Source organism: Talpa occidentalis, unplaced genomic scaffold, assembly GCF_014898055.3.
Source record: "Talpa occidentalis isolate TD23 unplaced genomic scaffold, MPIMG_talOcc4v2.1 talOcc4.10, whole genome shotgun sequence".
In the NCBI taxonomy this organism is placed as follows: Eukaryota; Metazoa; Chordata; class Mammalia; order Eulipotyphla; family Talpidae; genus Talpa; species Talpa occidentalis.
The window spans coordinates 86,823,261-86,846,166 of record NW_023600993.1 but is presented as its reverse complement, the minus strand read 5'-3'; the positions used below and the strand labels follow the sequence as shown (position 1 = coordinate 86,846,166).

The following is a 22,906-nucleotide window of genomic DNA, read 5'->3' as shown; positions in this document are numbered from 1 at the left end:
GGTGCATCCCACTGAAACCCATCTTAGGATTGCCTCTTATACTCTAAATCAAAATCTCAATGGCAAGAGTTTTACTTTGAGGCTGCCATTGTGGATTCAGACCATCGTCCACCACCTCCTAAAATCCACTCAGTTGATGTATTTTTCTGGGACTAAGTCCTTAACTTCCATTGAATTCTTCAAAGGTCTGTTTCCTGAAAGATATTCATAGACCCCAATCAAAGTTTACCTCTTCAGGGAGGCCACAACTGGCCCTTTGGAGAAAAGCCCTTTCAATTCCAGCCAGCCACAACAAAGGTGGAGCTTTGGCCCAATCAACCAGTTCATTGAAATCTGCCCAAAGCAGCCAGGCATCGCCAAAGTGTAGGGACCTGCGCTGACTTTTGACATCCTTGTCAGTTGTCACATAGGCCGATGAGAAGGTTTGTGATATCTAGAGGGGAATTGGTGCAAAAATTGGCCAAATGTTAGGGATTGCCTCAGAAGTTCCTCCAAGTCAGCTTGAGAGAGAAGAGAAAGATGTAGAAAGAGTATGTGTTTGTGGGGAGTGGGCAGAGGAGGGAGGCTGAAGGGAGAGTTTAGAGTTGCTTCCAACCACTACCATCAATTTGCTGTGCAACCTTGGGAAAGTCACTATCCCTCTCTGATCCCTGGTTCTCCTTGTGCAATGACTTTGGATGGTCCAGACTGGACTGGATGAGACTGATGGTTACAACTGTGAGACCTCTGAGAGCCTGTGACTTGCAAGGGCTTTCACAAACCACCATGGACTGGACCCAGACCAAAGAACTTAATGAGATGGTAGCAAAGCAGTCGAGTTCCTCAACCTCAACCACTAGCGTGCTTAAGCCTTTTCATTTGCTTTGCTGGATTTAAGTCATTGCAAGAAAGTCCAGTGGGAGGGTAAGTTGGAAGGTCACTTCATTTAAACAAAGGTTTTTGGGTCAGACAGATTTGGCTTCAAACCCTATCTTCATTAGGCACTCAGGGCAAGTTACCTAAATTCCAAGACCCCAGTTTCCTTACTAGGCAATGTGGGTGATAAGTAGATACTTCTTAGGGTGTGGTAAAGATGAAATTAGTTATCGAGTGTGAAGTGCTCAGTCTGATATCTGACTCACAGGAAGGCTGAGTGTCAGGTATTACTGTTCACAGTCAGTGCTCTGAGGGCCAAGAGCTGGCGGCACACGAATTCCCCTCTGGCATCCATAACACATGTCATTCTGTCTGCAGACACCAAGATGTTTCAAATTGGGAGCCTCATTGTCTTCTGTGGGCTATTGGCCCAGACCACAGCTCTGCCCCTTTCCGTGCCCCTGGGCCAAAAGCTGCCCTTGGCTGAGGCCCCAGGCCTGACCCCGGCCCCGAATCCCACAGATCTTGTTGGAAGCTTGACAAGTGGTAAGTGAGAGTCTGTGACAACCTCCTTCAGGTCGTGTGTGCATGCATGTGTGTGTGTGTGTGCAAGCACGCATGCACCCATCCAATGGGGTCAGAGAGGATGAGAGAGGGCCCAAGGATCTGGATGTGATAGATCTCACCCCAAAACCCTACACTCACTTCCAGCTCTCAGCAATGGTCTGCTCTCTGGGGGTCTGTTGGGAATTCTTGAAGAGCTTCCACTCTTGGACATCCTGAAGTCTGGAAGACACACTTCCGGTGGCCTGCTTGGGGGCTTGCTTGAGAACGTGAATTCATTGCTCCCTATCCTGAACAACATTGTTGAGTGAGTAACCCTACAACATGGTGTGTCCCCCACCAGGGAACCCTCTTGGAGAACTACCGGCCCCAGATAATGATGCTGAGAAAGGAGAGGGTTAGCCCAGCAGGGGCCAGGACTCATCCTGAGACTCCTTGCACAGTCTGGCAGGGAGTGCAGCCCTCTGTAATTGTCCCCAACTCTGAGGCACAGCCCAGCATCATCTATAATCTACATGACAACCCTTTGAGGCCAGTTTAATAATCCCTAGTTTATATATGGGGAAACTGAGGCAGAGAGGGATTCTGTGCTCACACAGCTAGAGTGATGCAAAGTGAGGAGTCTAGTCTAATTGAGTCTAAAGTCAAGGCTATTGTCACCACACTATGGTAATTTTGTTTCCTTCACCTGTGGAATCCCTTAGAATGCAGATGGTCACGGATGTAAGCAAGAAAGTTTAAACTGCTCTCCTCAGTTACCCCACCAGTGTCATCCAGAATATGCTACCCATGAAACAGTCTAATGCAGTATTTCCAATGGACACCCGAGAGCTCTCTAACCAAGAGACAATGGAAACCTTGATGCCAGCATGTTAGCAAGGCTTGGGTCCTTGATAGGGCTGGACCAGAGCCATCGCCAAGATTCCTACCCACCCAGATGCCTGCCCCTGACTTGAAGGCAGATGAATAGCTTTGAGTTTGATTTCCAAATGTGCATGTGCTTGCTGGGCAACCTGAGACAGGGCGCGCTCTCTCTCTCCGGGCTTGGTTTTCCTCTTAGTAAAATGAGATTATGGCGTCCACAGACAGGAGCTGTTGAGAGGTCTAAAGAAGATGCAAATCCCCTGCTTCAGATTCTGACTCAGAGACAAGGCTTACTCCCATCCTCCTCCATTCCTCCTGACTTCCTGCTCCTCTGTCTCCATGATAAGCGTTGTTCTGACCCGTAATTTAAGGTCTTAACAGAATGAGTGACTCCTACCCATAAATGTTTGTGAAGGACTTACACTCAACCGCTTACCTTTCCACCCACCCATTTGTGCATATTTCCTTCCATTTAACCACTTGCTTTTCCAAGCATCCACTCCAGATCCATTTCCCAACTTCTCATCAGTCAGTGATGGAATAGCCATTATGGAATAGCCTCTTTCTTTGTAAGAGCTGTCATGTAAAGTGTAAACAGAATCCAGACAGTCTCTATCCTGCAATACCTCATAGCCTTGAGATAAGGAGAAGGCCCAGGGAGTGTCAGGATTTAACTCAGTGCAGAGATTGGGAAAGACTGATGTAGAATCAGAACCCATAGAGTTTTTGCTGCAAGACCTCTCTCCTGTCTCCTCCACCACTTCTCACTGGGGGCGCCACTTCTGGAATGGGTAACATTGAGTTAAAGGTGGTTTCCGGGTTTGGAGCTAGAGGGGCTAATGTTCTTCTTCCCACCTTTGCCTGCTGAGCAGTATAAAGATCCTCAGTCCCCACCTGCTGGAACTCGGCCTCACGCAGAGCCCTGACCGCCACCGTCTGTATGTCAACGTTCCTCTGAGCATGGTCCTCAATGTGAAAGCGTGAGTGACCCCAAGGGGGGATGGGGAGACAGCTCATGTAGGAGATCTTGTTGGCTGTGGGTAGCCAAAAGTGGGCATGGGAATCTAGAGACATGAGCTTCCAATTTCAACCCACATGCTGCTATTCTGAGTGACTTCGGGTCACTTGGGAAACTCATCTGACCTGTTGGGAAATGAGATAAGTGCAGGTGTGGGCCAGATGAAGCAAAGTGAGGTTGTCTTCCTGCCCAGGGGAAGTGTCTCCCCTTGGAAGGTGGTGGGGCTGTGTAGCTGACTATCTCCCCTGCAGGCCTGTCGTTGGAAGTCTGTTGCGGCTGGCTGTGAAGCTGAACCTCACTGTAGAGCTGGCGGCTGTGAGAAATGAGCAGGGGAAGATCCACCTGGTCCTCGGTGACTGCACTCACTCTCCTGGCAGCCTGGAAATCTCCCTGCTGGATGGGTGAGGCCAGAGGGTGCTTCTCCTGCCCAGACACCATAGGAGGAGATGGTGGATAGATGGTTGGGAAGATGGACCAATAGGAGAATAGATGAGTGGGAGGATGGAAGAGTAGGAAGAAGGATGGATGCATGAATGCATGGAAACAGGGAGGGAGGGATAGCTAAATTGTTGCTTGGCCTTCTTAGGTTGGGCTGATGAATTTTATGCTGGATTAGGTGACAAGAAATTTGAATTAAAGTCTCATCCATTCGAGGAGAAAGAGGAGAGGTAGAGGGCTCACTGTGTCAACTTGGACAGTGCTTCCCCAACTTGAGTTCAGTTTACTGAAACAGTTTGCAGAGAACTATATATGGAGCTACATCAGGGTTACTGAGATAACCCTCTAAGACAGTGGATATGATTGTCCCAGAAATGGGAAAAATATGGAGCCTACCTGGGTTACCTGTCACCAGGGAGACTGAGTCATCATAGCCTGCAGGAGTCACTCCCACTGGGGTTAACTTACTGAGCACATGAATGTGCTTCACATGTAGGATTCGCTAAGTCCTCGTGATATCTACCTGCTAAGCATTGTTACCCATGTATGGATTTTGCAACATTATACTGAACACCTGCTGTGCACTGAAACTCTGGATTATTCTACACATGTGTCTACTGTGTGCACTGCTGTGTAGGGTGTCACTGTGTAGGGTGTGTAGGGTGTCACTCCCTTTGGATAGGCCCCTTGGTGTTTGCTGGTATGTGGGTCTAGGTAGACAAGTCCCAGTTTCAATTACTTGCTGAGGCTGCAGTGGACATGGCAGTCCCTCTGCAGCCTTCTCTGTGCCAAGCCCAGGCCACTGCACTGCCCTGTGGTTTTCCTCTTTCAGGCTTCCTGCCCTCCCCTTTCAAAGCACTGTCGACAGCCTCAGTGGGGTCTTGAACAATGTCCTTCCTGACCTGGTGCAGGGCAAGGTAAATGGGGAAAAGTGGGCAATCTCCTGATCCTTGCTCCATAGAGCTTATCAGGCTGAGAGAGATCCTGGGTGAACTTTTCTGAGTCCCTCAGTTTGATAAGTAAATTCCATCCATCAATCTATCTGTACATCTGTCCATCGATCCATTTGTCCATGTTCAAATGCATCCTTCAAAATGCATATCTCCCCTTGGAAGGTGGTGGGGCTGTGTAGCTGACGATCTCCCCTGCAGGCCTGGGGTTGGAAGTCTGTTGCGGCTGGCTGTGAAGCTGAACCTCACTGTAGAGCTGGCGGCTGTGAGAAATGAGCAGGGGAAGATCCACCTGGTCCTCATTTTCCTCTGGCCCCTGCTCTAGGCCGGGCCCTGTGCTTGTCCCCAGTGCAGCGGGCATGGACTGACCCTTGCCCCGAGGAACTCCCAGTCCAGCCTTTATGGCCACAGACAAGAACTCTTCCAGCCTATGCTTCGCACCTCCTCTAACCAGAAACCCTATCAGAGTGAACAACAGCACATTATATGATTGGGTACTTCACAGGCCTTCAGTTTCTCCTTCTGCCCAAGGTGGATGTGGGAATATTCATCCATGGGAATGTTCAGAATCAAACACTCTTAGATAAAAGAAAATGACAGAAAATCTCCCCAGAGGACACATCCGGGGCTGATGCTGTTCCCAGGGTCTCCCTACAGATGTCTGATTCCTCTCTCCACCCTGCATCAGGTGTGCCCTCTGGTCAATAAAGTTCTTGGGCAACTGGACCTCACCTTGGTACATGCCATCATCGGTGAGTACCTTCTTCCAAGTCCTTGCTCCCTCTGCAATTACGTTTACCTTGATTCTCCTTTCTGTCACTCTGTGACCTTGTGACATCATTCACATCCACCCAAGGCTTGGAGTGAAAGGCTTGAACTGGTCCTCTAAGGATCTCAAACAAGGTATTTCTTTTTTATTTGGGGGACAAATAAGGACAGTGAGTCTCCTAAAGAGCATGGTCCCTGCATACCAGAGGACAGCTCGGTCCCTCCAGACTCAGCTCTCCGCATCTCGGGTTTCCTTGCCTTGAATTATCCGGACAATGTTGTATTGTTCGCCATCTGCCCTGAAATTGAGAACAGTGGGGCTCGTTGGTGGAAGGAGATGTGGCCCCCCAAGCCCTGCCTGAGTTTGGTTGATCCCCAGAGTTAGTTCCATTCCCCTGGCCCCACACCTCAGGGGGGAACATTGGCTGTTTCTGACTGCTCCACTCTGAGACCATCACTCTGGACTGTGATTGTTTTGATTTTTTGCTCTCCAGACACGCTGACCCATGGGCTGGAACTTGTCATCAAGGTCTAACCTTTCAGGAAGGGAGCCAGCATCTGCTGAGCTGGTGAGTGCTGCTCCCTTCTCCCCAGGATTTGGGGGCTGGCTGATCCCCTGGGCAGCAGCAGGGCACTTGGGACCATGATATTCAGAGAGAAACAAACAGCCACATAGACGTACACAGAGATGCACAGGGAAGTCTGTGGAAATGCTGACAGAGATGGCGCAGGCAGCTTCGCAACACAGCTGTAAGGATACACGTACACACACTCACACAGAGACACACACACTCACACAGAGACACACACACTCACACAGACACACAGACTCACACAAATGCCCAAACGTGTAGTCACTGAAACAGACATACATGCACACACTTTCACTCCAGCATGCACGCACACACACACACACACACACACACAATATGCGGATACGCCACACACAAGTACACATGGATCCACAGACACACACCCACACACTCAAACACATGCACAGGGAGCCTCGACACCAGACCTGGATTACCCTGGGGGCTGAGACAAGACCCCTAAACTTAGGGTCTCAGGGTCAGCCTTATGCCCTCCCTGGAGGGCAGGTTTGATGATAGACTAATACACCAGTATCTGTCGGGGGCCTCCCAACAGAACCATTTCCTGCTGCTCAGTCTACTCCCTGCCTGGCTTCCCGGGCTCAAGAAGGCCGCCACATCCTGGACTGTTTGGGGACCAGAGCAACCTTCTCTCTAAGGAAGCGGCTCCCTCTCCTTTCCCACTATGTTCCTTGTCAAATAAAATTGCTCTTCTTGTGCATGAAAACCTTGTCGTTCTTCACCATCCCTTGAGCTTTCATGGGCTGGAAAGAGCCCAGGCTGGGTGTTGGAACCACAGAGCAGTTTGGACCTTACCTTGGAGCCGGTAATGATCTTAAGCAGAACAGAAAGGTGTTGGGGTGAGTATGGAGTTGGGAAGGGAGGACGAGGGAGGGACCTGGATGTGTCAGTGGAGCTGACACAACCACTTACCCCACAAGAAGACAGTGGGAAGCTGGAGGATGCCCTGGAGGCGGGCGTGGAGGTGGGAGGGAGGGAGCCGAGGGCTCCTGTCCAGGTCTCAGGCTGGGGAGGATGAGCTGAGTCCAGCCGAAGATTGTGCCTTTAGCTGTGGCCACTCTGTGTGGAAGTGCCCGGGAGACCCCCAGGGACACAGGGACCCCTCTTCTTGTGCTTACTGGGATCCAGTCATCCTGGCCTTGTTTCCATTCTTTCTGCAAGAGGGCACGACAGTGACAAAAGGAAAGAGTGGGGGAGGGCAACCTGGCCCAAAGGGATCATTGCTGAGAGGCTTGAGGAGGATGGGCCTAGGGAGGAGTGAGTGGAGGTGAGCAGGAAAAGACTGCTGATGGCCTGCGTGTGAGTCATGTTTTTGGAGGAAGAATCCCAATTTTAAGAACCTCAGGAAAGGAAGTTGAAACTAAAGGGAGATAAGATTTTGAAAAATTGTATGTATGTAAGAAGGAAGAGCAGGGCTCTCCCCAGGATGGGGGGAAGTTTGCCCGCCAAATGAAAAGGAAATACCTTGTTTGAGATCCTTAGAGGATCAGTTCAACCCTTCCACTCCAAGCCTTGGGGTGGATGTGAATGACCTTTCAAGGTCAGAGTGACAGGAGAATCCAGGTAAATGTAATTTCAAGCCTTGCCCTTAAGTCTGGGCTCTGCGAGCCTGTCTTGTCCCTTGGCATCTCCTCTCATAACCCAGAGGCCACTCAGGGCTCTGGGACCCACTGGACAAGCAGCAGACTTGCCAAGAGCCTCACTGGGGAGTGAAGCCTGCAGGTCTCACCAGAACCACCAGGGGGCAGCACTGGCCCAGCAGCCCAGGGGCCCTCAGAGCAGAGGTTCTCAGGAGAAAGGAGCAAGGCAGGTTATGCCCACACCTGCCTTCCAGCTCAGCCAGTGAGGGAGAAACGACTGAGTTCTCGTCCTTACAGCACCCAGCACCCTCCACTCCATCCTTCATTTCAGCCACTACTCCCACACGCCTGGGCCACCACCTCGCATTATCCTCCTCAGTCTTCCTCGTAAAAACCCCAGATGTTTCTCCAACACCTGCCTTCATGCCCCTTCTACTCCCAGCTCCCATTCCTCCTTTTACTCACTATCTGCAACGGTAAAGACTCAGACGTGGCTCACTCGTCTGAACTGGAATCTAAGCTCTCGCTCACGAATGGGAACAGACCGGCGGCTGCAGTAACAGGAGCCGAGGACCTCAGCACCGTGGCAGTGCCCGGATTCTTCACCCGCACCTTCACTCGCTTCCATCTTGGAGCCCCACCCTGTGGAATGCACAGCCTCACGGTCACCGCCACAGGACACGGAGGGCAGCCGCATGGGCAGGACCTCAATAAGGACCCTGGGGAAGAGTGACGGCCTCATTCCCTTCACCTCCTGCTGCTCAGCCATCTTGGTGTCCTTGTCTGCTAAATAGGGAAGATTTCAGAATCCATGGTGGGGGGGTCTTTGGGGAGGCTAAACCAGCTAATACTTGTAATATTGTGCCTATCACAGGGTCTGGGCTCAGGAGACAAAGGTATTATATCCACTCATGCTAACTTTAACATCTCAAACATATTGAGCCTCACTCCATCGGTAGTGTAAAAGTGCATGATAGTGTTAGGGGGGAAATGTTAGGGGGAAAAGGATGTTCTAAAGCTAATTCCATACAGGCTTTGTGGACTCCACCCCCACCCCAGGCCAAAGCCAAAGACACTGGGAACTCCAAATCCCATCACCACCAAAGGGAAGGTGGCTGGGACCTGAGGGTGGGGTTCAGCAGCCAGGTTGGTATAAAGCCAGACACATGGGCTTTGGAGGGGTCCCCCATTTTGGCTCTCCACCAACTCGCAGCGTCCGGCCAGCTCTGAGAGTGCTTTTTGGGTTTCCAGGTCGGCGGATCAGGTAGGACGCATTAAAGACTTTATTTCCCTATTTTCTTCCTGAGTTGTACATTTTCCTTATTTCCTTTTCCCTTGAAAATAAGCCTTTTATTAACCTTTTGTGTGTGCCTGCGGTGGAGTATTCATAAGTCCCTTTAAGCGTGAGGGGGAGGACCAACAGCCAGGCAACCCGTTCAATATCGGGGCTGCCCTATAACAGCAGTACCACAGGTAGCATGCTTGTGAACACAAAACAATGTGTATAAGACCTAGCACATGGTAGGTGCTCATGAAATCTTGCTGCCCTGAAATAACCTCGAAATCTCTCTGGAAGAAATCATTGGTTCCAGTGCCCCAAGACTGTGTGCCTGCATCTATGCAGGCATATCTTTCCCTTAACAATTCTGTCCCTTTCAAAGGCAGCTTCTTGTCCTTTAAACGCTGTCCCTTTGTTCCTATGCAAACATCCCTCTTTCCGTCTTTCTCTTTCCTTAATAAATCTCTTGCCTTAAAAGGCAACTTTTGGGCCTCCCCGGTGGCGCAGCGGTTGAGCGCTGGGTTGTGAAGCTGCCCCCAGCCTCTGCAGTGCTAGTTCGATCCCCGGCTGTTCCCCGGCCACCAGAGGAAGGTCCCACATGGCGCGCAGACCTCTCCTGCCGCCCGCTGCTCCCCTCAGCAGTGTACTTCGGTCCTTCTGCCTGCTCTGCTCCCCGCTCTGGCTCTGGTGAATTCTCTCACTCTTCCGCGCTTCTGACTGTACCCAGTGTTTGGATAAATAAATAAATAAATAAATAAATCTTTAATAAATAAATAGGCAACTTTTGCTTGTTTGTGGATAAATAAATATCTCTTTCCTTAATAACCTGTCATATCTTAATAAACTGAATGGGAAACTCTGCTGAACTCTTTTCTTAAACCCAAGAACCCCACTCACTGAACCCCATCATAACCAACATTTGTTCTCTCTTCCCTACACCTCCTCCTAGTGATTAACCTTTACTTTGCAACTAATGCATTTCACTCCAACTACATTCCCAGAAACTTAGAAAATTGCTTGTGTTACATCCCTAACAAAAGTTCTCTTTACTCCTTTGAGGTTGATAAGAGCAGCAAAAGCAAACATCTTCTGACTGTTGCTGGGTGATGGCCCGGGGCACACTCCCTGCTGAGAAGGTAAAACACCTTGGCTCATGACCCTAGACTGCCCTTCCTCGGGGATGGAAACTCAAAGTCTTCCATTTCCTTCACATCCTGCACCCCCGCACTTACCTCCCACCCCTTCTATAATCACAGCTCTCCTGCCATTCAGACAGCGGGTTTTCTTAGGGTGCCAATCCTCCTGACTCCCTTGGTGGCCACGTTTAACAGACTCCTCTGTGAAAAGACATTCTCATGGTTTAGAGTTTGTCTTTCTGGGTGGCAAACAAAAGACCCGGTTTAGCTGCTTAGCCTTTGCTAGATCATGATGTGACTCGATGTCGGATCCAGAACTGCAATAGACTGGGCGTCCCTTACTTCCAAATGTTGTCCATTAACCATGAGCCAGGCTTCTTAGTTTCATCTTCCCAGTGATGAAATGTCACCTCAAGGACAGCGAATACTCTTCCGGGCCTGTACTCTGAAACACAGCTTGTCAAATTATGAAAAAATCAAAGTTTTTTCTTTGTTTAAAATGGGTATGTGTGTGGGGGGGTGCATTTTTGTGCCATTGTTGCAGGCCTGCCCTGCTGATCTGCAAGATAAGCAAATAATAGATGACCATCATCACCGCACAGTTACGTGACCTATGGCCATCATACACAGTGCTTCGGGGAGCATTGCAGCGGCCAGGATGCTGCGCCATGGGGCAGCTCCCTCGGGACTGCCATGTTCTCCAGGTGGGTGCAGTGGTCTCGTGGGTGTGAGCCTTCTGAAGCCCAAACGAGACCTGGAGAATAGGTCACCCCTCCTGCATGTTTACCCAGCTCTCTGTGCAGAAAGGAAAGGATGTCAGAGCCGTCTGACCACGCGGCCCAAGATCCTTATCTTAAAGCTGAGGAGAATGTGTCCAAAGGGGAACAGCAAATTTTCTCCCCTCTCTTATCTTGTTGATAACCAGGGAATCCAAAATCTACAAGGCGAGGTGCACGCAAGGAGGAGGTAACATCTGTGCTGCTTGTGGCAGACAAGGCTTATCGATCACCACCCTTCCGCTGAGTCCAGGCCTTGAGGACTTGTCCAGCAGCCGTCCCAGGCAAGTGTTCTGTTGTTCTGGTGGCATTTTTGGAGCCAAGAAAGACCTTCTTCAACTGAAGACTTCAACTGAAGGCCATTCAGGAATGGCCTCCTTCTTGTATTCTAAGACACACACGCACGCACACACACACGCATACACCCTTGTCTTCTCTCTTACTCGACCCAGGGATAGATCACAGGCAGGACAGAGAGGCAAAACAGCAAAAGGTTCCCATCGCTGAGCTTGTAACAAGATGGTATGCTGCTCTCTGGGAAGTAAAAGGTGTTTAGAACAGAGTCTCCTGGCACTTTCATGGGAGCACTTTCCAGCATCCCTCTGTGCCGTGATGGCAGTTTGTCTAAGTCCTATAACCCTGCATGCAGCCCAGGCCCTGGTCAGCCCCAGGGGGACACAGGCAATGACTGACACAGTCCAGACAGGACATCTTTCCTGCAGAGCCCACAGCAGATGTGTGGAAGCGCACATACTGGCCTTTACCTGTCTAGAGGGAGCAGAGAACAGTCTCTCTCTCTCGCTCAGTCACTGCCCACCACGATTTCACTCCCCAAGCAAGAGACAGAATACAGTCCACTGTGTGCCCCAACTCCAGTTACACAAAACTCAAATCACAATCATCCCTGAAAAGCCCCCTCCCTGTACTAGGACAGAAACCCACTGGGCACTGGGGGACGGGTCACGGCTATCTGCTAAGGAATATTGTCAAGATCTTTTCTGCCCTCTTGACCCTTTAGACTCTTCAGTCTGGGTCAGGAGCCCTCACATGAGGGCCCATGGGCAGCCAATTTGAGGCCACCTGCTTGCACTGGGGTGGACCCTCTCCTTGGTCTATAGAGTGAAAGTGTTGGGCCCTGGAGGACAGTGGTGGCGGGGACCGGGGGGCAGGGAAAACTGGGAGACAATCACTCCTGGGAGAGAGCTCGGCACCTGCAAGGCCCTGGGGTCAGAATGAGGGGCACAGAGGGGCAATGTGATAAGAGAAGAGGGGTGAGGGGTGGACAGCAGTCCCTGTAGGGGCCTTGGGAGCCTGGGTTTTCATCGAAAGCTTCTGAGGTCCCTGCAGGGTTTTCATAAATAGGGAAGGACAAGGTCTAAGTAATGTTTTTTAAAGTTAACTCTGCAAGTTTCCACTGCTGGGTGGAAATTTGATTTTGGTTGAAAGAACTAAGAGCAGAAAGAAGGAGACAGGAGATGACACTGTAATATGTAAAGGAGTGAATGAACAATAAATGTGTGGATAGATAGATGAATAAATGGATAAAATGGACATTCCTCAAGATAGAGGAGGGACAAGTTCTAAGAGAATAAGTCGTGGCTTGGAGGTTCCCAGGAGGGTAGAGGACATCAGGTCCAGGTGGGGTCATGGTCAGAGTTTTATGCAGATACAGCCTCCTGACTGGGCCTTGGGTGTAGTGATGTTAGGCTTTCAACAATGGTATTTATTATTATTATTACTATAGCATTTGCCATTTACTGAAAACATCAGTGTCTCCTTTTACATTCTTTTATGTGACCCTCAAACAGTCCCATTTTACAGCTGAGGACACAGAGGCTCATGGAGAAGAAGCAATTTTTCTCCAACTGCAAAGCTAATGAACTGCAGACTAACCACATCCAGTGGGCTCCACAGGCCTTCCTTGCCTGCTGCCCCCACAGGGCAAGGAGGTGTCCTCAGGGGTGAGTGGAGGAATCCCAGGAGGAGGACCCAGTCCAAGCCAAGGCCAAGACCAAGAGGTCCTGAGCGGTCTGAGAGGGCTTGAGTGGCATTGAGGGCAGAGCTGGGGTGACCCGGGGGTGCAAGTGTGCCAGGCTCATAGAGGTGCAGTCATGCTTGTGAAGCCAGCGAGTGTTTGGGGGATAAAGGCAGGAGCTGATGCAGGACCAGGTGCTGGCGCTGGGCTCAGGCTACCACAGAGGGGCATTGTCCATGGGCAGCAGGTGTGGCGGGACGAGATTCCAAGAAGGGAATTGACTCTCTGCCATGTTCCCAAGAGACAGGCAGGGGCAGAGCTGGGAGGATGTGCCAGGACAGAGTGAGCCAAGACTCCTACTAGATCAGGTCAGGGTAGACAAGAGACCAAAGAACAATAATTAAGAGTGGCCAAGTCTTTCCCCAAATCATCCCATTGACATAACCAACCCTAAAACACAGCAATTGCTCTCTACCCTGCCCTGCGCTATGGGGACCTCAGGGGCACACTGTCAGGCAGTCCTTGCCCTCAGGGATCACCTAGTGTCAGCCAATGTGGAACATGCTATGTGCCATGGTAGGAACATGGTGGCCAGTGCCCATTGGAGCTATTGTCTGTCTTCTCTTTTCCAGTAGGAGAGGGAAAACAAACTTTCCCTGTGAACATAAAACATAAGATCTTCTGTTTTGTCTGATAGAGCCAACTTGCGTCACATGTCAGCCTTGAACCTGAAGGAACCACCATGCAGAGATGGGTTGTTAACAGCTTCAACTGGACCAGGAATTGGAGAGAGAGCTTGAGTCAAAACAGGATTCTGATGGGAGGGATAAAATTGAAGAAAGAAAGGGATAAAATTGGTGAGTGCATAGGTGGACGGATAGATGGGTGAATGGAAGATGGATGGGTGTTGAACTAGATGGATGGATGGATGGATGGATGGATGGATGGATGGATGGATGGATGTTGAATTTGTTGCTCACAAATTCCTAACTGTTATCATCACAAACCAATAACTGCTGAGAGTTCTAGAACTACTGAAAAGATACCAGTTTGGGAACTTGATCATTAAGAACACTCTATCCTTGAAATTGTTTGGTCAATGTAGTCAATGTCTGCTCTCCTACTAGACAGAGTGCTGGTTTCTGTATTTTGCACCAGCACAGAACCTGACACCCAGTAAATGCCTAACAATATTCTTTTTTTAAAAAAGATTTATTTATTTATGCATACAAGAACTGGGGTACAGGTCAGAGGTGTGGGGGGTGAGAGGATTTACCAGAGACAGACTGGGGAGCAGAACAGGCAGATCGACTGAAATACACTGCTGAGGGGAGCAGCAGGCAAGACAAGAGAGGTCTGCTGCGCCATGTGGGTCAGCTCACTAGCTGGGGATCAAACTCTTGCTTCAGTGGCTGCAGATAGCTTCATAGGTTGCATCTTAACCCCTTGCACCACCAGGGAGGTCCCTAAAAATATTCTGTGAATGGTCTCAATACTCCTCACTAGAATCTTATGAGACAGGACTTTTCTCCACACTTATTGTACAGTTGAGGAAACCATGACTCATAAAGATGACAGAAATATAATTTTAATCAAGGTCTATGACTACAGATATTTTCTTATTTGTGGGCAGCAGAAATATGGGGTGCCAGAGGGGGTGGCTATCTGCGCATCTGGAGAAGAGCAATGAGGTATAACAATAGTTCTTGCTGCTCTGCAGTAACCCATACGTCTTCTTGTAAGTCTAATCAAAGTGAGGGTCAAGTTAGTGTAATAAAAGCGTCATGTGGTGAGCTCTGAGGTTTGTATGAGCTGAGCAGGAAGTTATGGAGCCGATACAGGACTTAAGCGTGCCTGTAGCTGTTGTGTTCGGCGAGCTCTATTATGCCCCTGGATAAATTTAAAGCAATCTTTGCCCTTAAGTCTGGACTCTGCCAGCCTGTCTTGTCCCTTGGCATCTCCTCTCATAACCCAGAGGCCACTCAGGGCTCTGGGACCCACTGGACAAGCAGCAGACTTGCCAAGAGCCTCACTGGCTCCACCAGGGGGAGAGAAGCCTGCGGGTCTCACCAGAACCACCAGGGGGCAGCACTGGCCCAGCAGCCCAGGGGCCCTCAGAGCAGAGGTTCTCAGGAGAAAGGAGCAAGGCAGGTTATGCCCACACCTGCCTTCCAGCTCAGCCAGTGAGGGAGAAACGACTCGAGTTCTTGTCCTATCAGCACCCAGCACCCGCCACTCCATCCTTCATTTCAGCCACTACTCCCACACGCCTGGGCCCACCACCTCGCATTATCCTCCTCAGTCTTCCTCGTAAAAACCCCAGATGTTTCTCTAACACCTGCCTTCATGCCCCTTCTACTCCCAGCTCCCATTCCTCCTTTTACTCACTATCTGCAACGGTAAAGACTCAGACGTGGCTCACTCGTCTGAACTGGAATCTAAGCTCTCGCTCACGAATGGGAACAGACCGGCGGCTGCAGTAACAGGAGCCGAGGACCTCAGCACCGTGGCAGTGCCCGGATTCTTCACCCGCACCTTCACTCGCTTCCATCTTGGAGCCCCACCCTGTGGAATGCACAGCCTCACGGTCACCGCCACAGGACACGGAGGGCAGCCGCATGGGCAGGACCTCAGTAAGGACCCTAGGGAAGAGTGATGGCCTCACTCCGTTCACCTCCTGCTGCTCAGCCAACCTTGAGCTGGACTTTCCCTTGCCCTTGAGAGTCACAGGGAGGCAGGAGACACACTGGAGACCAGCAGCGCCACATGCTGGGGCAGGAATGGAGCAACCAGACACTCGCCAACTGCAGGTGGGCATGGGAAATGGCGCAGCCACTTTGGGAAAAGTTTCCTCTAAAACTGTCATACCCCCCTCCTATGATCCAGCTATTCCACTCCAAGGTAAATAAAAACACTTATTCAGAAAACGATTCTTCTAAAATTGTGCAGTAGAAACTGTTTTATCCCAGTGCGAAAGCAGCTCACCCACACGAAGACCAAGAGCAGACAAAACCACAATCAATGGGGTGGGAGAGATCAAAACCTATCCCTGGGGCCTACCATGGAACTGTCTGGAAAGGAGAAAGTAGATCTTCGGGGGCGGGGGGGAGTGAAATTCTATAACTTGATCGGGGTCTGGGTTACAGAGGTTGGTGTATTTATCTAATCTCAGCAAATGGGCTCTTACTGTCTGTGCTTCTCATTGTATACTGAAATGTTATCCATTGCAGTCCACAGAGCGGGCAGTGCCCCCAAATCATTTTAATGGTTCCAGAGTCTTCTCTGGATAAAATAAGTGCTGCTTCTGCAGGACAATGTGGATGGTGTTATCAAAGTGATATTCCCCCTGTGTTTCATGTCTCCTGCTTCTTTGAGTCCCTGTGTGGCTCCTGAGGGCTGTGATAATCGGCCTGAGGCATAAGATTCCCCTAATCTGGACTGGGTGTTCCACCATAATCCTAGAATTTTCTGGGCCCCAGTTGCCTCTGTGTTATCCTCCTAACCCTTTTTGGCCACAGGAAGCCTATCTTAGAAGCCAGGGCAGGCAGTGTACCCACTGCCCCACAGAGTTTGCTCTCCTTGGGTTGAATGTGGGCATCACAGAAGAGGTGGCTTGAGTCAAGTAAACCCGGATGTCGGACAAGTAAAGAAAGGTGAGCCTCAGCCTCCTCTGAACTAAAGCCCTACTGCAAACAAACGTCGAAGTCCAGGTAATGATAAGCAAGCTGATGTAATCAGTGGGGAGGCTACTCAAAGCTGAACCTGAGTGTGAAATGCATGCAACACAGTAGACGCACAGGCAGAATACAGGTGGTAGAGAGCATGCTATCTATAAACGCTTCACTCTGCCCTGGAAAACGTTCATAAGAAAACAGGAGGAAGGGAGATGGTTCTGCCTCCCCTGCAGAGAGGAAATCTGGGGGGTCAGGTCAGTTCTTCGGAGACCGGTGAGGAGGCTGCTGCAACTATAGGAGCCAGGAAAAGATGAGTCTTGTGTCAGGCTAGGCAGTGGGCCAAGACGAGAGGAGGGAGACCAAGGACCCCATTGGTGGGGTGACTCAGGGGGTGACAGGGGAGGTGAGGAATGAGTGAAAACAGAAGTCAGGGCCTCTGTTGTTTTTCCACCTTTTGTCGTGATGCACAATTTCCCTGGACAGGCCTCTCAAGAGCAGCAGGTGTTGAAAGTGCAGAGAACCAGAGCCGATGGGGTGGGGCATGAGATGAGCTCCTGTGATATCGCCACCTTCAGGAGGGTCTCCAGGTTGACCCACTAATTTCCTCTTTCTCTGACCCTGCAAACCCAGTGACTAAGTGAGTAAATGTTAGCACAGAAACCTAATCCCCGTGTGGGTGACTTCAAGGGAGGTGCCCCATGGGTCCCCTTCCTCCCCTCTGATCCCGCAAAGTCCAGATAAACAAAGAGCAAGACATTGGCTGTTCAGGGAGATCTCAGTCCAAAAAAGGCCCAAAGGCCCAACAGCATTTGGTTGAGAGTCCCCCCTGGTGCTGGTGGACACCCACCGCTGCCCTCAAGGTAAGACAAGTTTTCTGGTTCTGACAGCCTCAGAAAGAGCTCCCAAGCATTGCTGACACAAGGTGATGGCTTGGTGTGGGCTCTTCCAAGAGCAGGACTACCTCGCACTCATGTGTGTAGTGAGAAACTGGGTGGCCTTCCCGCTCCTACTTAATCCTTCCAATCCGAGGGCTGAGTAGCCTGTAGCAAGTCGCCAGCACCCCTGCTCCAGCCTCCAGCACCCCTGCTCCAGCCTCTAGCACACAACAGGGCCAGCCAGAAATCAGCAATGCGCTCCTCTTGGTTCTCTTTGTTTTCACTTCAATTGAGGGAGCTCCGCATATCTCCTCTGAGAAATGAGGCTACAACAGTGCATCCCGCCGCAGACATCGGTGTGGGCTCCATGGGCTAATGTGAGCAACGGGCCTAGAAGAGCTGTAAGTCATTCTATCCTCACTGCAGTCATGTCTGCACCTCCTACTTATGGGAAATGATGTTGTTTTTTCACCTTTTGTCTTGATGCACAATTTCCAGTTAGAAATAGAAATGAAAATGTTTATAAATTTTGAAATGTGATTCAATTTAGCAAAATGCATGTTGCGTATATAGTAAAAAATAACCCCAGGGTGGTGGATATCGTAAAATTGAAGGCAGGTGGGATGGGCAGGTGAAGTAGAACAGCCACCAGGTGTTGGGGACCTGGTGGCTGAAAGACGCAGAGCACATGTTCCAGAGTCGTGCGGACCAGAACTCAGACACTGGCCACGTGTGCATGAGGCTGTGTGACCTTGAGCAGGTCACCTACCTTTCTGCACCTCTGTTTCCTTATCTCTACAATGGAGTAAGAGCAGTGACCTGGCAGGCTGCAGGGTCAGCCTAGCAGGTAGTGAGCACCCAGCAACGGTAGGACCCAGGGCCCTTCCTCTTATTTTGCTTCTTGCAGCACCTCCTCTAATACAAAATGGTGCTCCAAAGTCAGATATGTGAGATGTGAAAGGAGAAATTTGTAAGGTGTGTGTGTATGTGTGTGTGCAAGTGCAAGTGCCTGTGCGCGTGTGCATGGTTAGTGGTGGTAATTGAGGGAGGGCATTCCAGCCCAATGGGTTAAACCACTTAAACCTTCAAGATGCTTGAAGGACAGTTCCAGATTTCCACACATGTTCTTGATTTTGCTCTGCCCTTAGTGTGGGACAAATGCAGGGAATCCCTCTGAGAAAGAATTCAACAGAGTCTCCCTTCACCCGCAAATTTATTAAGAAAAAGACACTTGCATAGACACTAACAGGCAGTTCTCTAGGGAAACAACTGAGTTTTTTAAAGGAAATGGGTGGCCTTATAGATTGTTCTTTAGTTTCTCATTGTTCTTGGCGGGATTTCTCACTTTGGGGTTGGGTTGGTTGCTGTAATAACTGCTTATCATTTCTACCCCCCACGTCTGGTTCCTGGACTTGAGAAGATTCCATAGAGGTATCCGCAGCTGGTTTGACATATTAATCCTCCCTAAGCCCACCTCCGGCTCATCCGGGAGGCAAGCAGTCCAGGTGACAGGAGGAAATGTGTCTAGCTTTCCTGGCAGGGTATTTTCTCAGCAGTCAGCGATGTTTTCTTCTGATGCCACTCTCAGCCCAGAGGGATACAGAGAATCATATTAGGGATGCAACACAATCAATTTTCCAAGTTCCCAGGAACGCAAGAGGAGCCAGCTAACAGTTAATCATGAGGAAGGGGTACAGGGAGAAGACTTCAGTGAGTTAACAGTTAATCCTAATAATTCCATTTATTCCTAAATTTTTAGTCAAGGTGAAATTTTTTGCTACAAAATGGAGGGGAGCTGATTATGTCTTCATCAATGCCACTGCTGGACACTGGGTTTTTATATTTCTTTTGCATGTTTCTGGCTCACTCTCTGTCTCCCCGGGAGAGCATGGGTATGAGTCCAGGGAGATCTGTTTGTCATCTCTGTGTCCAAAGTACCATCACAGTGTCTGGGGGAGTGTCTAGGGGGAGTTCGCAGATACCAGCAGTGCTGCTGGCTGTGGGTCTGCCCCCCATGGAGCTGTGAAAGAGAATGAGAGAGTCAGAGAGGTGTGCAGGATGCACTCCTAAAACAGCACAAGCACCCACCTCCAGCCCCCACCAAAGTCACAGGTTCTGGGTGGAGATGGCTCTGGGCCTGCCAGGGGCTGCTGTGAGGCCCCCACCACCACCTGACCTAGAGGGAGAGCTGGGGGTGGGGCAGAGTGGGGTTTGCACCAAGGGTCTATTTCTGACTATGGCCCTTTTGGGAAAGAAGAGGCTACATAGCAGAGACCCCCTTGATCCCAAAGCGGAGCCCACCATTTCCCAGCTAAAGGCAGGCGGAAACCCCTAGGACAGTTCTCCTGACCTCCCCAGTGGTAAAACCATCTGTTTGCTCTGTGTTCAGTTGCAGTGACACAATAGCCACAACAACAGCTGCACTATCGTCATAGGAAGCCACACTGCAGGCCTTGCGGACCAGACGCTCATACGCATGCACACTCCCAGCGCCCTCCCTGCTCCGCCCCAGGCTGCTGCTGTCCAGGGGCTACAGAGTCTGGGGCTGAGGCCACCCTGGGAAGGGGCGAGCCCTCAACCTGAGGGCTCACAAACCTGCCCCAAAAGCTCCAACTTCTGGGCCTCCCCTGGTGGCGCAGGCGGTTGAGCGCCGTGCTGTGAAGCTGTCCGCAGCCTCTGCAGCGCAGCTTCGATCCTGGTGGGCCGGCGAGGGTTCCACATGGCGTGGCAGACCTCTCCTGTCTCGCCCGCTGCTCCCCTCAGCAGTGTATTTCATCATTCTGCCTGTTCTGTTCCCCACTCTGTCTCTGGTGAATCCTCCCACCCTCCCGCGCATCTGGCCTGGACCCCGGTTCTTGGGTTCTTGTGTAAATGAATAAATAAATCTTTAAAAAAAAAAAAAAGCCCCAACTTCTAAGAATGGAGCGAGCTGTGTCGGGTAGGAACGACAGGCTCTCAGAGCGGTGTAAAGAAGTTAGGAAGTTATTAAAGAGAACGAGAGTGGAGCCAGCCCCGCAGGGTTACCCGTGAGACACCCATGAGGCAGTTTGTTAAGCTGCTTTCTATTCTTTCTAGGTGGGCTTCTGGCTTCCTGCTGCGTCAGCGCTGCTGAAGCCTTTGACATCCTCATTCCCAGCTGTTGTTGTTTTCTCATTTCTGTCTTTCTCCTTGATCCGCAGAGGTTTTCCTCTGTTATAGGGTTTGGCCGGGGGTCTCCAGCCAGTGGAAACCTCCTGGGTGTTCATCTTACTATGTGTCTCAATCCTTGGGTGGTTCCCCCCACGTGTACAGCTGAGCAAAGCCAGACACCCCTCATGGAGGAAAGCAGAGCCCAGCCCCTTCTGGCAGGACACTTGCCCAAGGCCACACAGGAGGGGATCACCTCTCAACACAACATTATGCTCCCCAGGGGGGTCCCCCAGCTCCTTACTGAACCTCAGAGGTAACACCCAAGAGAAGGTCTAACACAGGGACAGAGAATTGAGGGAGGAGAGAAAAAAGAGACAAGGACATTCAGAAACCAGAGACCAATAAAGGGAAGGGGGTGTCCAGGCCCCTTGGAGAGCTGGCACCAGTGTTCAAACAAGCAGGGCTGGAGGCCTGGCTTTGGAAGTCACAACAGACGTCCCTCTACACCACGGAGCGATTCAGGGACCAGCCAGGGATGCCAGGACACCGCTCGTGCTCAGTTCCCATGCCCCACCATACCCACCTCCAGCCCTGATCACTTTCTGGTGGAAATGGCCACATCCCTTGTCCCTGCCATCCACTCTGCCTCTCCACAAGTGCAGAGGAGTTCCCAGACCCACGCTCTCCTGACCCACTCCTTCCAGTGAAAGCCCACTCCTCACCCACCCTGTCAGTCTCTTATAATCACCCTGAAACCCAGATCAACTGTCGCCTCTGCCGGGAGCCTTCCCTGAACTGTCCACTCCTCACCTGGGCAGCCGCCCCCATCCTGGTGACCACCTGTCACACAGTGGTGGGTGAATCCCCCCATCCAGTGCTGAGCTGAGCCACTCTAGCCTTGATACCCTTGGCCCGTGGCCCCCACTCTCTGCAGTCCTGCCCACACTGCCTGTGCCACCTCCAGTCAGCCCTTCCTCCTGGGCCTGGCTCAGCGCAGGTCAGCACTGCCACCCTGTTGGGGCTCCTCCCCAGGGCACTTCCTGCGCCTAGATGACCCCATCCCACGCTGCCCACTGCCACTGGCCTCACATGCCCAGTCCCTGTCCGCATGCTCTCCCCACTCCACCTCCAGTGACTGAAAGCTCTAGGGGCCAGGCTTATCTGCTCTTTGTCTCCTGCACGTCTGCACATCCAGGGGTCTGGTGTAGCCAGGGCTCATTGGCACTGAACCTAATCTATTCCTATCCCACAAAAGAGGGATTAGGCCCCGGAGGGCCCAGTTCTGCTTTCTTTCTTTCCTTCTTAGTGGTTCCGGAACTGGGGTGACGGCTTTTGTTGAGACTCTCAGCCATGTGTTCACAGAGCTTCCTGGAATACGGAGTTGGTTGGGAACAGGGGTTGCCTCTAGAAGAGGAATGTGACTTCCTCCACTCCCTTGACTACCCAGCTTTTATTACTCATTCTCAAGCCACTCTGTGGAAGTGTTTACTGATGAAAAAATGTATTTACTGGAAAAAAATTTAATTCTAAAAAGGCAAAGAAGAGGATAAGAGTCACCTGCGATCATACCACCAAGAAATAAACATTGTTGCTGTTATGGCTCCTTACCTACATCTATTCTATTCACTTGCTATAAGCTGAATTAATTTCTCTCTATTGTTTTGTAAGCAGCCAGGTAGCCTGTGATTTATTCAATACAATCCCATTGCTGGTCAGGTAAGCTGGCCCACCTGCCGCTGCTATAGATGGTGCACAGCGAGCCTCCTAAGGGTTCAGGTGCTGCACTATAGGGCAGCTCCCTCAGAACCCCACCTACTCTGTGTCAACGGGTAGGAAGGAGCCTTCTACAGAACAGATTAGTCCTCAGAAACAGATCATTCCTCCTGCACATTTGCCCAAATCCCTCTGCTATAAGCATAGGATAACAGAGCAAATCTGACCCCCAGTGTCCTGGAGCCCAACTTTCTTATGTTACAGGTGGGGAGGATGAAGTCCTAAGGTTACTGTCCACAGGCAAATAGCAAGTTTCTTGTTTTGCAGAAATTTCCTCCCCTCTCTGTTATCTCGTTGATAACAAGGGAATCCAAAATCTACAAGGTGAGGTACACTCAAGGAGGAGGTAGCGTCATGCTGCTCACGGCAGGCATAGCTAATGGATCACCACCTGACCTTCCACTGAGTCCAGGCCTTGAGGACTTGTCCTGCAGGACTTTTGCTTTCCACAATGGACAAATACCTGGAGGGACTGGTTTTCTTTCACACTGGAACCTGGTAAAAATGTTCATCTGAGACTGCATCCCAATATCCATATATTCAATCTTCATCACCATGGAAATGGTGGCAAAAAGTGAAAGGGGGGAATTGTTAGGGGGAAAAGGATGTCCTACAGCTAATTCCATACAGGCTTTGTGGAC

The 22,906-nt window shown here is 50.7% G+C and overlaps 1 protein-coding gene across 1 annotated transcript; it reads left to right on the top strand.

Annotated features, from left to right (window-relative positions):
• The first annotated feature begins 1,241 nt into the window (after positions 1-1,241).
• On the top strand, positions 1,242-5,992 carry BPIFA1 (BPI fold containing family A member 1). The gene is made up of 7 exons (XM_037521140.1): positions 1,242-1,401; positions 1,567-1,726; positions 3,156-3,263; positions 3,553-3,702; positions 4,572-4,656; positions 5,378-5,441; positions 5,952-5,992. The coding sequence occupies exons 1-7, from the start codon at positions 1,242-1,244 to the stop codon at positions 5,990-5,992; spliced, it is 768 nt and encodes a 255-aa protein (XP_037377037.1).
• Positions 5,993-22,906: the final 16,914 nt, after the last annotated feature.

What these genes read in the sequence shown, in the direction of transcription:
- BPIFA1 (XM_037521140.1), top strand. Translation starts at nt 1,242, where the DNA reads ATGTTTCAAATTGGGAGCCTCATTGTCTTCTGTGGGCTATTGGCCCAG. An exon ending in ATCCTGAACAACATTGTTGA is followed by an intron (nt 1,727 to 3,155) that starts GTGAGTAACCCT and finishes CCTGCTGAGCAG; the next exon opens with TATAAAGATCCTCAGTCCCC. An exon ending in GAAATCTCCCTGCTGGATGG is followed by an intron (nt 3,703 to 4,571) that starts GTGAGGCCAGAG and finishes TTCCTCTTTCAG; the next exon opens with GCTTCCTGCCCTCCCCTTTC.